This window comes from Hyaena hyaena, unplaced genomic scaffold, assembly GCF_003009895.1.
Source record: "Hyaena hyaena isolate Hyena2069 unplaced genomic scaffold, ASM300989v1 scaffold_69, whole genome shotgun sequence".
Classification (NCBI taxonomy): Eukaryota; Metazoa; Chordata; class Mammalia; order Carnivora; family Hyaenidae; genus Hyaena; species Hyaena hyaena.
The window spans coordinates 1,821,815-1,835,859 of record NW_024080702.1 but is presented as its reverse complement, the minus strand read 5'-3'; the positions used below and the strand labels follow the sequence as shown (position 1 = coordinate 1,835,859).

Genomic DNA, 14,045 nt, shown 5'->3' with positions numbered 1-14,045 from the left:
TATCTCCAGGGCAGAGCTCACAGAACCCAGAGAGCAGCACACACCGATGGGCTGAGCGGCCCTGGCAGCAGGGGCGGTGAGATGGCCAAGTCCGGAGCTCCACTGCTGGCGTGCTCACTTCCAAGGGCCCGTGCCACACGCCAAGGGACGTGCCCTGCCAGCGCCAAAGGGCCTGGGCCCCGTGTGGAAACTGGGCTGGAAACACACAGGTTCTGACTGGAGCCCACAAAGCAGATGGCGCCCAGTAACGGTCAGAGCGGACGACCAACAGAAGGGCCCGGAAGAAAGATACCACATGATGTCACAGGTGCAAACACAGGCAAGTGGCATCCTGGTTGTAAAAGCAAGACAGAAGCTGCCCTTGAGCAGCACACGGGCATCCCCATGGTTCCGGTCACGTTTCCCCTCCAGCTGCCAGTTACAGAAGCAGTCACGGGGGGCGGGGGCGGGGGGCAGAATGCACTGAGCTGCGTTCTTATGAATCATGCACTTCTCCATATACACGCTCTACCTGGACATTTCTGTCGGATATAATGTAGGCAAAGGGAAGAAGGGCCCCCCCGGAGGCTGAGAGACAGAAATGGCAGGAGGGGAAGGGAGCAGGAATTGGGGAGGAATGCTGGGCAGCGACATCAGGCCCCCACAGGGAACAGCACGGGGAGCAGAGGACACAGAGAGGCACAGTGTCTTCTAACCAGTAGAGGATGGGGAAGCGCCACCCACCTAAACCTAAGCCCTGTGTTTACGCAGGCCGGCGCGAAGAGTGCTGAAAAAGATGGCAGTTTGAGTTCACTCACCCTGATCGGACAAAAAGTCCAGCATGGTCTGCAGCAGGAAGGACAAGTGCCGGACAGAAAGAGCGGGGTTCCCCATTCTTCGGGAGGCGTAGACCAGTTCATGAAGCAAGCGCATCTGCACAGCTGCCCAGCCTCGGTGTGTACCTGTGGGGGGAAGTCCCAGAACGTCCTCAAAGGGCTCCAGAGGGCGCCAGCAACAGAGCCGAGGACGCGACCCTTCCATGCAAATACGTGCAATGGTACGTGTAAAACTTGGTGATTTAAAGACAAAGGCCCCAACTATCAAACCCAAAGGGCAACAAAGAAATTTCCCGTGTTGACGCACCCCAGAAAGAACCCACAAGTGATAGGTGTTTTCATACAGTTAAAAAAAATATGTTTTTTGGTATATTTCTTCTCTTCTACGAATACACGGTTGCAAAAATAAGCACTTTGAGGGGCTCCAGGGTGGCTCAGTTGGTTGAATGTTCGACTCTTGATTTCGGCTCAGGTCGGGATCTCGCAGTTCGTGGGACCAAGCCCTGCATCAGGCTGTGCACTGACAGTGCAGAGCCTGCTTGGGATTCTCTCTTCCCTCTCTCCCTGCGCCACCCCCTGCTTGCTCTCTCTCTCTCTCTAAAGAAACAAACAAACAAATAAATAAATAAATAAATAAATAAAACCACTTGGAAATCATTACAATAAGGTTATAATAAAAGACTATGTTTCCAATGGCATGTATTTGAGTTACAGATACACAATTTTTTTCAAAGAAATACTAGTACTTGATGGGCCTTCATTAGCAACAACCAAGGACATGAGAAAAATGTGCTTTTTTAATTTAGCATATAAGAAAAGCTCATAAAAGCAGACAGCTAAAAAAAGGTTACCAATGGACTTTTGCAGCTGCTCCCTCTAAAATAAATCCGCATAGATGGAATTCAGGGTGAGGGAGTTAGCTGCACAACCATTGAAAATTACCTCCGTAAGACCAAGAATCTTAGAGTTATCTATTCCATCTCCCTTCTGACAACCGTTACTACACCTGGAAATCCTTCATGAAGGAGGCCTTGTAATGGGATCCCGACACACACGTAGCTGCACCGTGTTGCGTGTCCCCGGCCCCGGGGCTTGGGCGAGAAGACTGAAGGCTGCAGTCACAGCCCGTACTGACCTCCTCTCCCACCACCCTGCCCCACGCGGCTGGCCAGCTCTCCCGTGTCTGTCTGCAACATCCTGCACAGCCTCGGTCCCGTAGGCGCTATCTGGCAGGTGCTGTGAAGCACCTGTAATCTCGTGATTTATTCCTTCCACCAACCCTCCGTTTCTTGGGGGCCAGGATTGTGCCTTATTCACCCAGGTATCCGTAATGCCTAGCGGGATGCCTGGTACACAGCTGGTGCTTCACAGCCACGTGGGTCAAGTTCAAAGCCTGATGAAAGGCAATGCCCTATTTTTCAGACACACAACTTAAGTATGTAGGGTAAAATGACATATTTTCTGGGATTCAACAACAAATACAAGGGAAAAAATGGTAAAAATAAAGCATAAGTGGCAAACTCTTGATAATCACTTACCTGGGTGATGGGCTCGTTGGACTATTCTCCTTAACTGTATGTACTTAAGTTACTTCATAATAATTTTTTACACTGAAATTCTTGGAGGTGCATAAATACACACAGAAACACACACCACGAAATCTACCTCATACCCTAAAGTCTATCTTACAAAAACCACTTGGAATAAGATAGTAGCACTTTTCACACAATGGGGAAGGAGAGAAAGGCGCGTCCTTGCAATATTTCCTCGTTGTCAAAAGAAGTGAAGACTAAATGCCAAAATGAAATAAGAGATTTTAAGAAGGATTAAGAGGCTGAAATCAATTTCATGACTACCCAAGCCATGAATTCTAAATGACCCAATTTAATGAATCTCAACACTAGGACATCAAGAAGGTTTCCTCACTTAAAAATTGGGCAAATATCACTATGCTGATTTTTTTTTAAATACATAATGATACAGTTCCTACCACAGGCAATTATGAGTAAGGCTGAGCATAAATTTTCTTCACTAAAGAGTGTACAAGCCACAATTTCTATGTGATTCAAACTGCTCCCGCAATAAAATGTGACTCTTTATTCTGAAGACAGATTTGCAACATATGACCAAGTGATAACACTTTCAACACTCTTGCATTTGGAAAGTTCTCCCAATTTGAGAGTTTATTACATCAACGATTGCCTTTAAGCAAATCCATCTGCCCTTCCTGTCTTTTGTAAGAGCTCCTGGGGAAGACTGAATCCCTCGCTCGGGAAAATGCTGGTCTTCATACACAGCATAAATATATAGCATTTTCATAAATCCTCACACAAGGCAACACAAGTAAGATTAAAACGATAATACGCAGCCCTTTGAGCTGGCAAATACACACTGTGTGCCTCTGTGTGCCTACCCTCACTTTCTCTAACCAGCTAGGGGAAATGTTCATTTCAAGAGATAGAAATGCATTTCAGGTCCTGAGAATACAGACTTTCATCCACAGGTACAAGGTTTGAGAACATTTCCATCTAATTCTCTGAGAAATCTTTGAAGTGGTCCAGAGCAACTGTGGAGATGAAGTTTAAAGTGACTTTTATTTCTCATTAAAAATACAGCCAGCCAACATTTATCATTTTTACTTTATTTGATCGCACTTCCTGACCTTGTCTCAACCTCTTTCACTAAAGACAGCAGATGTCCCCTGCCAAAACAAAAGGCTAAGTAAAAAGTACCAAATCACCTGAAGATGTGCTTATTTGTTTTATTTTTTAAAAGAACCATATGTTGTTCATCTCATTTAAAAATTAAGGTCAGAATTCTATTCAACAACTGGCAACCAACACATGTCGCTGTAGCGGCTCGTTAGGGTTTGGGACACCTGCCATGTGCCGGCCAGGGGACACGGTGACAGTCGGGAGCTCTGCTCTCACGGGGCACACAGGCTCGTGCAGTAAGCAGATGTTCAATCATTGTCCCAACTGATTTTTACAGGCACTTGCAAATTATGGAAGGTGCCAGAAGGAAGAACAACAGGATTCAACAAAAGAGGAAAGATAAACAGGTTCCACTCAGGCTGAGGGACCCTGGGGGAACTCTCTGCATAAGTGACATTCAGCTGAGACCCAAAGGGCGGCTGACAGTTAAACAGTGAGGAGCAGAGAAGAGCGTCCGGAAGGAAGCCTCCGCCCTGGATGCTTAGATGTTATGTTTCGCAGGACACATCAGACAACTCCTGGCGTGACTCGCAGAAGCCCTGGTGGCTGGCTCTCCCTCTGGAGCCAGCTTGCAGTTACATTAAAGGACACCACAAAAGGGTAACTGGAGAGCAATTGCGACCTTGCCTACAGTCTCTCTGAAGCACAGTAAAAGGGGCTTCTTTTCATGGTGCAAGTGGGAACTTTTAAAATACCCTTTCTCCTCTCGCCACAGAACAACTGTGCGATTGCTCTAAAAACGCTGCCCTCTTCCCAAACACTAACCCCCTCCCAGCAGACCTCTCTGGAAGGTGGCTGAACTGAGCTGGTGCCCACCTTCACAGCTCTGTCGCCTTTTCCACCAACCACACTGAGCCTTCTGAAAGTAAATGCCATAGGCATCTATGACTTGTCTGGTTATTTCTGCCCTGAACTCCAATCACTACTACCAGGGCCGGGACAGGGACCAGTCAAATGAATGCCAGCCCCCAAGCGAAGTACCACCACTTGTTTATTGTATCATCATAAACATTATCCTAAGTGCCCAAGGGCAGGATGGGGCTCGGTCATTTTGAACCCCATCCATCGCCAATGACAGCATCTAAGTGCTCTGAGGGCACTGGGAGAGCAAGTACTCAAACGACGCACGGGGAACTGGATTAAATAGCTGCAGCACAGAGACATCCGATACCTTTGCTGAAGTCCTTGGGATCCAGCGACAGGCTGTAGCCGGGGAGCGTCTCCAGGAGCAGCTTGTAACAGGCCCTCCACCCGGGCTCCGAGATGCTGGGGGCCACACACTGCATGGCGGCCACGCGCTTGAAGAACGCAGACTTTCGATGGAAGCCAATCAGCTCGTAGAGCTCAGAGAGGATGCTGTATCGCTGGATTTTTTCTTCTTCGGAAAGCTGAAGCACAAACAGAAAGTAAAAAGCTTCTGAGACATGAAACACCTAAAAAGAGCTTTTTCATAAAACAGAGACACGATGAAACACTGGGGAAGGGCCAAGCCGAGATCCCCCACCCTGAAGACCCTGCCTAGAAAAGCACAGAAGCAGTATGACACGCAAGTCCCAAAGCCTTTCAGAGACCCAGCTCTTCAAGTTCATCCTGTCCTTTTACAAGTAAGGCCCACAACTCCCCAGAACGAAGGTACAGGTACACAGCACAGGGCATCCACTTTCAGCTCCATCATAAAAGAAAAGGAACAACAGTTCACCTTGACGCTAGGATTCGGGCAGGGACTTTCCTCAAGTACAAAACTTTTAAGTAGAAAATACATGGAACCACATAACCAGACGATGAGCCATTAACAATCACAACACCTAACTTAGGCTTCAGCCTTTGTGCTTCCAGAAGGTTTTCTTTCATCCATGGCCTGACTGGATTCTCCCCACATTCCCGTGACGTAGTAACAACTTCTGTTTCTCAAGTACCAGCAAATCTAATGTACCTTAATCATCACAACAATCCCATGAACTGTTTCTACCCCAGCTCACAGATAAGGAAATGTGAAGCTCAGACAAGTACGAACAGCCAATGTAAAATCACACAGCCCGGAAGTGTCAGAGACCAGGCCTGAGTTCGGGTCGGGGCTCTGCTGACCTTACTGTGTCACAGCCACCTGTAAAGAGGGAGGCTGGCCACCACCCACCCTGCTGCTTAGGCCATCCTGCGTAAGGAGGCGGTTCTGTCCCTCTGCCAGCCTGCTGATAAATCTGCTGCCCAGATACGTCTGTGAGCACAGAACCACAGCATGGCAGCCCCGCAAGCTCGTGCTCCTCAATGCCCTCTCCATACCCAGCTCCATGGCCCTTGCTTGGACCCTCACCTGGAGGACAAATCTAAATGGTCTTCCAACCAGCTTTCGAGACCTTGCTTTATCCAGCCACAGACACCCACCAGACCAGTATTCCCGGAGCACAGCTCAGAGGCCATCCCCCCTTCTCAGAAACAGCAGGAAGCCCTTGGGTACCACAACCACAAGCCCTGCCCTCATAATCCCAGGACCCACTGCCTACCTGTGACCCAGCCAAACAGGACAATTCCAATGTGTGTGTTTTCTCATTCTGTGGACACCTGTTCAGTGAATGCCTTCCGGTGTCCACGGCCCCTGGGGCCGGGCTCACAGCAGGGAACAGAACAGGGAAAGAGCCCTGCCCTCAGAGAAGGCAACGGTGAAGAAGTGAAGGAAAAATTGCTCAGAGTTCAATGAAACACAGATGAGGGCTGACTCTCCAGGAGACGAGGATGACGGAGAGGTCAGCCAGGCCCGCATATTTGAGGCAGAATAAGAAACCAGCAGGCTGGCTCCCACGTCTGCCCATGGCAGCACCCCACTCAGCGCGCCTCCCAGACACTGGCCCTCATGCTCTCCTGTGTGAGCGGCCTCTCCCTTCCCTAAATTCTCACCGCCTTCCTGGATTCCACGATGTCATTTCCCTCTTCTCCTGCGTTATTCGCGTACACACTCAATCTCCGCCTCCCACCACACCCCCCAGAGGACCACCTGAAGTTTTCCAAAGTGGAAGCATCATTTTTTATATTTCACATGGAATTTACATATAGACTATATAAGGAATCCTTACAATTCAATAATAAGTAGACAAGCAACCCAATGTAAAATGGGCAACGAATATGAACAGACATTTCTCCAAAAAAGATACACAAATGGTGGGGCACCTGGGTGGCCCAGTCAGTGAAACGTCTGACTTTGGCTCAGGTCATGACGCACAGTTCCTGAGTTTGAGTCCCATATGAGGCTCTGTGCTGACGGAGCTGAGCCTGCTTTGGATCCTGCCTCCCTCTCTTTCTGCCCCTCCCCGGTTTGTGCTCTCTCTCTCTCTCAAAAACAAATAAACATTTTTTAAAAATGGGGCACCTGGGTGGCTCGGTTGGTTAAATGTCCGACTTCAGCTCAGGTCATGATCTCATGGCTCATGAGTTTGAGCCCCGGGTTGGGCTCTGTGCTGACAGCTCAAGAGCCTGGAGCCTGTTTCGGATTCTGTGTCTCCCTCTCTGTGTAGTTACCATCTATCACCACAGAGTTTTTACAGTATTACTCACTATATTCCCTCTGCTGTACTTTTCATCTCTGTGACTTATTTCATAACTGGAAGTTGGTACCTCTTCATCCCCTTCACTGATTTCCCTCATCCCCCCACCCCTCTGGCAAACCACGAGTTCTGTATTTATGAGTCTGTTTCTCTGTTGATATTGCTTGTTCATTTGTTTTTTAGATTCCACATGTAAGGGAGACCATATGGTACTTGTCTTTGTCTGACTTATTTCACTTAGCATTCTGTCCTCTAGGTCCATCCGTATTACTGTGAATGGCAAGACGTCATTCATTCTATGGCTGAGTAACATTCCATTGGGTGGGTACATGCGTGTCTATAGACGGACACTTGGAGTGTGCCCACAACTTGGCTACTATAAACAATGCTGCCATAAACACAGGGGTGAATGTATCTTTTCAAGTAAGTATTTTCATTTTCCTCAGGTAAACCGCCAGAAGTAGAATTACTGAATCATACAGTACTTCCATTTTTACTTTTTTGAGGACCCTCCGTTCTATTCTCCAGAGTGGCTGCACCAGTTCGCATTGCCACCAACAGTCACGAGGACTCCTTTTTCCCCACGCCCTCGGCAACACTTTTTTTTTTTTTTTTTGTCTTTTTGATAATAGCCATTCTGACAGGTATGAGGTGGTATTTCCCTGTGGTTTTGATTTGGATTTCCCTGATAATGAATGACATTAAGCACCTTTTCATGCACCTGTTAGCTATCTGGATGTCTTCTTTGGAGAAAATGTCTATTTAGGTCCTCTGCCCATTTTGTAATCAGATTGCTTTTTTTTTGGTTTTGAATTATATGAATTCTGCTGTTTTAGATATTAACCCTTTATCAGATATATCATTTGCAAATATCTCCTCCTGTTCACTGGGTTGCCTTTCTGTTTTGTTTATGGTTTCCTTTGCAAGTACAAAACCCTTTTAGTTTGGTGTGTCCCAATAGCTTATTTCTGTTTTGCTTCCCTTGCAAAGGGAGACAGATCTAGAAAAGTGCTGCTAAGGCTGATGTCCAAGAGATTACTGCCAATGTTTTCCATTAGGCCTGTTTTTCTTTAGGCTTTTAATGGTGTCAAGCCTTATAGTTAGGACTGTAATCAATTTTGAATTTATTTTTATATATGTTGTATAAGAATGTGATTCAGTTTCACACTTTTGTATGTAGCTAGCTGTCCACTTTCCCCAACACCATATTGAAGAGACTGTCTTTTCCCTATTATATACTTCGGGCTCCTTTGTCATAGATTAATTGACCACATAAGCATGAGTTTATTTCTGGGCTCTCTGTTCTGTTCCATTGATCTATGCGTCTTTTTTTGTACAAGTACCATACTGCTTTGATCACTTTAACTTTCTAGGATAGTTTGAATGCAGGAAGTGTGATGCCTTTGTTCTTCTTTCTCAAGATTGCTTTGGCTATTTGGGGTCTTTTGTGATTCCACACAAGTTTTAGGATTCTTCATTCTAGTTCTCTGAAAAATAGTAATTGATATTTTCATAGGAATTGCTTTGAACCTGTACATTACTCTGGGTAGTATGGAGTTCTAACAATGTTAATTCTTCCAATCCATGAACATGGTATATCTTTCCATTTATTTATGTCATCTCAATTTCATTCATCATTTTCTTATAGTTTTCAGAGTACAGGTCTTTCACCTCCTTGGTTAAGTTTATTCCTAGGAATTTTGTTCTTTTAATGTAATTGTAAATGAGGTTGTTTTCTTAATCTTCCTTTCTGTTATTTCATTATTAGTGTATACATATGCAACCAATTTCTGTATATTGACTTTATGTCCCATAACTTTCCTGAATTCAGTTATTAATTCTAGTAGTTTTTTGGTGGCATCTGTAGGATTTTCTATATTAGGATCATCTCATCTGCAATTAGTGACAGTTTTATTTCTTTCCTGCCAATTAGGATGACTTTTATTTCTTTTTCCTGTCTGATTGCTGTGGCTAAAACTACTAATGCCATGTGGAATAAAAATGACAATAGTGGACATCCTTTTCTTATTCCTGATCTTAGAGAATGTTCACTGTGGATTTGTCACATATGTTCTGTGTTATGTTGAGGTATATACTCCAAAGTGGAAGCATCATTTCACACTCACACTAGTAACATAAGAAAATTACTACTGATTGCTCCACATGCTCACCAACACTTGATGTTATCAGTCTTTTCCATTTTAGACATTCTGGTGGTTTTAATTTGCATTTAACTGATAACTAATGGTGTTAGACATTTTTTCATACAATTATTCGCCACCTCTATGTCTTCTATCATAAAGCATTTGTTCAAATTTTCTGGTCATTTTTTAAATTATATCATTTTTTTTATTACTAAGTCAAAGGAGTTCTTTCTATATTCTCAATGTTCTATTGTCCAGTCTGCTGCACATTTATTTTCCAAAAGGAGTCTTTCGATAAGCAGAAATTGTGAAGGAGCTCAATTTATTAATTTATCAATTGTAAAGTAGCTCGATTTATTTTTCTTTTATGGCTAAAGCTTACTGTGCCCTTGCCTAAGAGACTTTGCTTACCCCAAAGTCCCAAACATACTCATCTGTTTTCTTGTAGAAGCTTTATGCTTAGGTCTACAACCCATGCATATGCAAATTTAAAGAACAAGGTCTTTGCCCTCTTTGCATACGGTACCAGCTGCAGAGAGATTCCAATACAGTGAGTTGCAGCCATGGGCAGAGGACTGAGGAGGTCTACATGGGAGAGGCAGAAGTACTTAATGCTTTCAGCACATACCTGTAAACTCCCAGACCATCAACTGTATCATTTGGTTTTAAATATGGTAAAAGATGTTGAGGGAGGTAAAATATTAGTGGTCATAAGCCAGTATACTCAACAAAGCCACCATCTAAAATAAAGGTGACAGCCAAGGCAAGATCACAAGTCTTGGCCTCCAATCCCTCAGAGTTCCCACTGATCCTTTCATGGACACTGTTAAGGATAAAAGACCAGAGGTGCCTGGGTGGCTCAATTGGTTGAGCGACTGGCTCTTGATTTCGGCTCAGATCATGATCTCACAGTTTGTGGCATCAAGCCCCACATGGGGCTCTACGTGACAGCATGGAGTCTGCTTGGGTTTCTCTCTCCTTCTCTCTGTGCTCTTCCCCTGTATGCTCATGCTCTCTCCCTCCCTCAAAACAAATAAGTAAACATTAAAAAAAATCTTAAAGATGAGGGGTGCCTGGGTGGCTTAGTCGGTTAAGCGTCCGACTTTCGCTCAGGTCATGATCTCGCGGTTCGTGGGTTCGAGCCCCGCGTCGGGCTCTGTGCTGACTGCCAGCTCTGAGCCTGGAGCCTGTTTCTGAGTCTGTGTCTTCCTCTCTCTCTGACCCTCCCCTGCTCACGCTGTCTCTCTCTCTCACTCTCTCTCCTAGAAATAAATAAAAATATTAAAAAAAAAAATCTTAAAGATGAAAGACTGGAATACGCTCATCAGTAATATACTCTTTCATTCTTTATGTCATTTGAACATAATAAACTAAATGATAAACATTAATAAGAAACCAAATGATAAACACTATAAATAGAATTGCAATCACTTCAAGTCCCAGAAAAGATTCTTAATGGAAAAATCTTGGGCACAACTGCTTCAGAGCACCAGGAAAACACTTGATTAAAAAGTCCCTCATTGCCCACGGGACCTGTGAAAAGCCACGTTAGGTCAGCAAAGACAGCCACAGCACAAGAATCTGGGGAATGAGAAAGAGTCCAGGCAAAATTTTAGGCCACAATCTTCACAAAATTTTGATATGAAATCAAATTCCCAAATTCATTTCAGATCTGCTGTTCTTTTAGGGAGGATTAACACATCTTTGTTCTAGTTTTTCAATAGGCTGCATGGCCATGACAGCTGAGCCCACCAGGGCCCAGACATTTGCATGAAGTTCTGATGGAAAGTAACTCAAAGATTACTCAAGACAAGTAGCTTTACTAGTAAGACGGACTCAGGAATTCCAATGTTAATTTACCATTCCATCCCCAACTTGAAAGTACGTTCACACCTGTTTTATTCCACTAGAAAGAAAGCTGTACTATTAACAGGAAGAGATGTCTGGCTATCTGGAAGGAAGGTATAGGCACAGGAATCAGAAAGACCCAAGTGCCAGTTCCAAATGTGCACACTGCTAGCTCTGGCACTTTCCTTATTAATACAGATAATAAAATCCAATCATGACCGCTTGGGAAGACTAAATGAAATAATGTGTGTGGTCAGCACAGGCTTAAAACCCCCAGTGAGTGTGCAGGAAATAGGAAATTTCATTAATGCCTTTGATGTCACTGCCATTAACTCAAAATTAGCCAGCCAGAGATGTTCCAGAAAATGCTTCAACGGCCATCAGCCTTCTCAAACACGGGAACCTGGGGGGCCCTCACGGGCCCTGACAAATAAGGCAGTGGCAGTCGCCATGACACAGCCTGGTGATGGCTCTACCAGCAATGACTGTGACACGGCAGGGCAGAAAACTGCGGAGATCGTACATTCTCAAGTGTGGAAAACACATTCTGTTTCTATCCACGTTTATTTCTAGCCATAATTATACGGAGAGAAAATATATATTCAAAATTACACAAAATTTCCATACATACGTGTCAAAACAGTTTGGAAAGGAAAGAACGTAACTTTCTTCCCTGCATCCCAAAGCAGGGTTACAAGGTTTGTACCAAGGACCTATCTTTAAAAAGCATCTGCTAAAGTCATTGGATCCATTTTCAGTTTTAATTATTCAAAGGGAAAGGATTAAAAACAAAACAAAACACAGTTATGTAGGCCCTGGTCCCCCGATGGTTGCCAAGGTCATGGAGGAAACAGACAAGCCAACGAGGAATCAGTCTCCTGAGTTCCCAGTGCCCGAGAAGAAGATGGATGGAGGGACTGACAGTGTGGGGACAACTGTGCCCAGCACTCCAGGCGGGTACCTAAAACACTCCTGGAGCAGGTGTATACACCATGTGCCTCACACCTTGACAAACATTAAAGAGAGATGACACTTTATAAACTATCCACCCTTGGTAAGGATACCGCCCAAAAGCAGTAGAGCGCTTGACTCTGCTCATCCCGTTCCCTTGGACTCATTCTTAGATAATCTTAAAACCCAACTCATCTGGCCTCAAGAACTACTGCTTACCTTTACCAGCTTTGGGTTTAGTGAGCAAGCAAGCTTAATGTATACCTGGGTGACTTCACAAACTTGGACTACGTCTTTCTCAGCATCTGTTCTTTAATTCTAAGGAGTCCTGAGTTTAAGTATAACCACCATAAAACACATTCCTTCCAACAACAAGTCATGGAGCCCAAAATTACAAGCCAACTAAATAAGTTCGTATACAACCAAATTGTCACCCACCCATCATCATTTTCTTAATATCATCTCCTGCCTGACTGCAATAAACACCTCCTTCCACCAAGCTCACAAAACATAGATTTGTCTCCTCAAATAGAATGCATAAAAGACTATTTCATATTCACCTCTGAATTCCTAGCATATGACAATATTGATGGATATAATTATGAAGGTAGCTACTTCCTTTAAAAAAATCTTCTTGGATATTTAAATGAGCCCTTGGGAGAAAGCCAACATTGATGTTTGGGATCTAACATCCTGAATCGGAATCATTTGAGAACCTTTTTGTATTGATTGTTCATTGATTCATTCAAAACACAATTTCTCAGGGCACTTGGGTGGCTCAGTCAGTTAAGCACCTGACTTCGGCTCAGGTCATCATCTCACTGCTTGTGAGACAGAGCTCCGCGTCAGGCTCTGTGCTGACAGCTCAGAGCCTGGAGCCTGCTTCAGATTCCCTGTCTCTCTCTCTCTGCCCCTCCCCCACATGTGCTCCAACTCTCTCTCTCTCTCTGTCTCTCTCTCTTTCTTTCATTCTCTCTCTCTCTCTGAAATAAACAAACATTAAAAACTTAAAAAAAAATTTCTCATTCCAGGAGGATTTATATATTTCTTCCAAGAGTTTGTGGTCACTCCCATGCCAGGACAACTTTAAACTAAATCTTTAGTTTGGGTTGTTTTTTCCCTTCCAACAAAATTCAGAGTTTTCTTAATTTCTTGCTTTGAGGAGTAGGATTTTTTTCTAGGTCACCCTTTCATTAAACATGGCTGGGGCGGTTCTTGGTTTTACAGATGGGTCTGCCATCCCATTCCCAATAGGGGCAGGCCCTGATGAGGCTCACCTCCTGTCCCTCCTACATGGGCTGTTAAAACCATGTTCCAAGAGCTAGGTGGCATTTGCTGGCTTCTGAGGGTCATTTACCTTCCAGAATTCATACTTTCTAGTTGTTTTGGATCCAGAGGATTTCCATTTACATTTTTGCTATGCATCTTGAAAACTTTTATCTCTTTTTTTCCTAATATTTATTTATTTGGGGCAGAGCGCGGGGGGAAGGGGCAGAGAGAGGGGGACAGAGGATCTGGCAGGCTCTGCACTGAAAGGCTGACAGCAGTGAACCTGACGAGGGGCTCAAACTCACGAACCGCGAGATCCTGACCTGAGCCGAAGTTGGACACTCAGCCAACTGAGCCACCCCGGTGCCCCGAAAAGTCTTATCTCTTAATCAGCATGTTTAAAGGACACATGCAAAGAGGGCTTTTGAGAGTTTCTAGACCACAATATTGCCCAAACAGAAAATACACTAGTTCTCCTCTAAACTTACATATCTGAATTTTTCTTAACTATTAACAAATATTTTTAATTAAAAAATAATTAAGGGGGCGCCTGGGTGGTTTAGTCAGTTAAGCATCTGACTCTGATTTTGGCTCAGGTCATGATCTCACAGTTCATGAAACTGAGCCCCACACTGGGCTCTGCATTGCTGGGATTCTCTCTCTCCCTCTCTCTCTGCCCCTCCCTCACTCTCGTGCTCTCTCTCTCTTAAAAATAAATAAGTAAACTTTAAAAAGAATAAAAATAAAAGTAAATAGCTAAGGCCCACA

At 44.5% G+C, this 14,045-nt stretch overlaps 1 protein-coding gene across 2 annotated transcripts in view; it reads right to left on the bottom strand.

Annotated features, from left to right (window-relative positions):
* TRAPPC9 (trafficking protein particle complex 9) overlaps positions 1–14,045 on the bottom strand; it is a 555,131-nt gene that overhangs the window by 475,173 nt on the left and 65,913 nt on the right. For both annotated transcript variants that reach the window (XM_039232979.1, XM_039232980.1), the window contains 2 exons: positions 4,701–4,917; positions 798–941 (listed from right to left, as the gene is read on the bottom strand). In XM_039232979.1, coding sequence (XP_039088910.1) covers positions 798–941; positions 4,701–4,917 — 361 coding nt within the window. The remainder of the gene's footprint in view (positions 1–797; positions 942–4,700; positions 4,918–14,045) is intronic.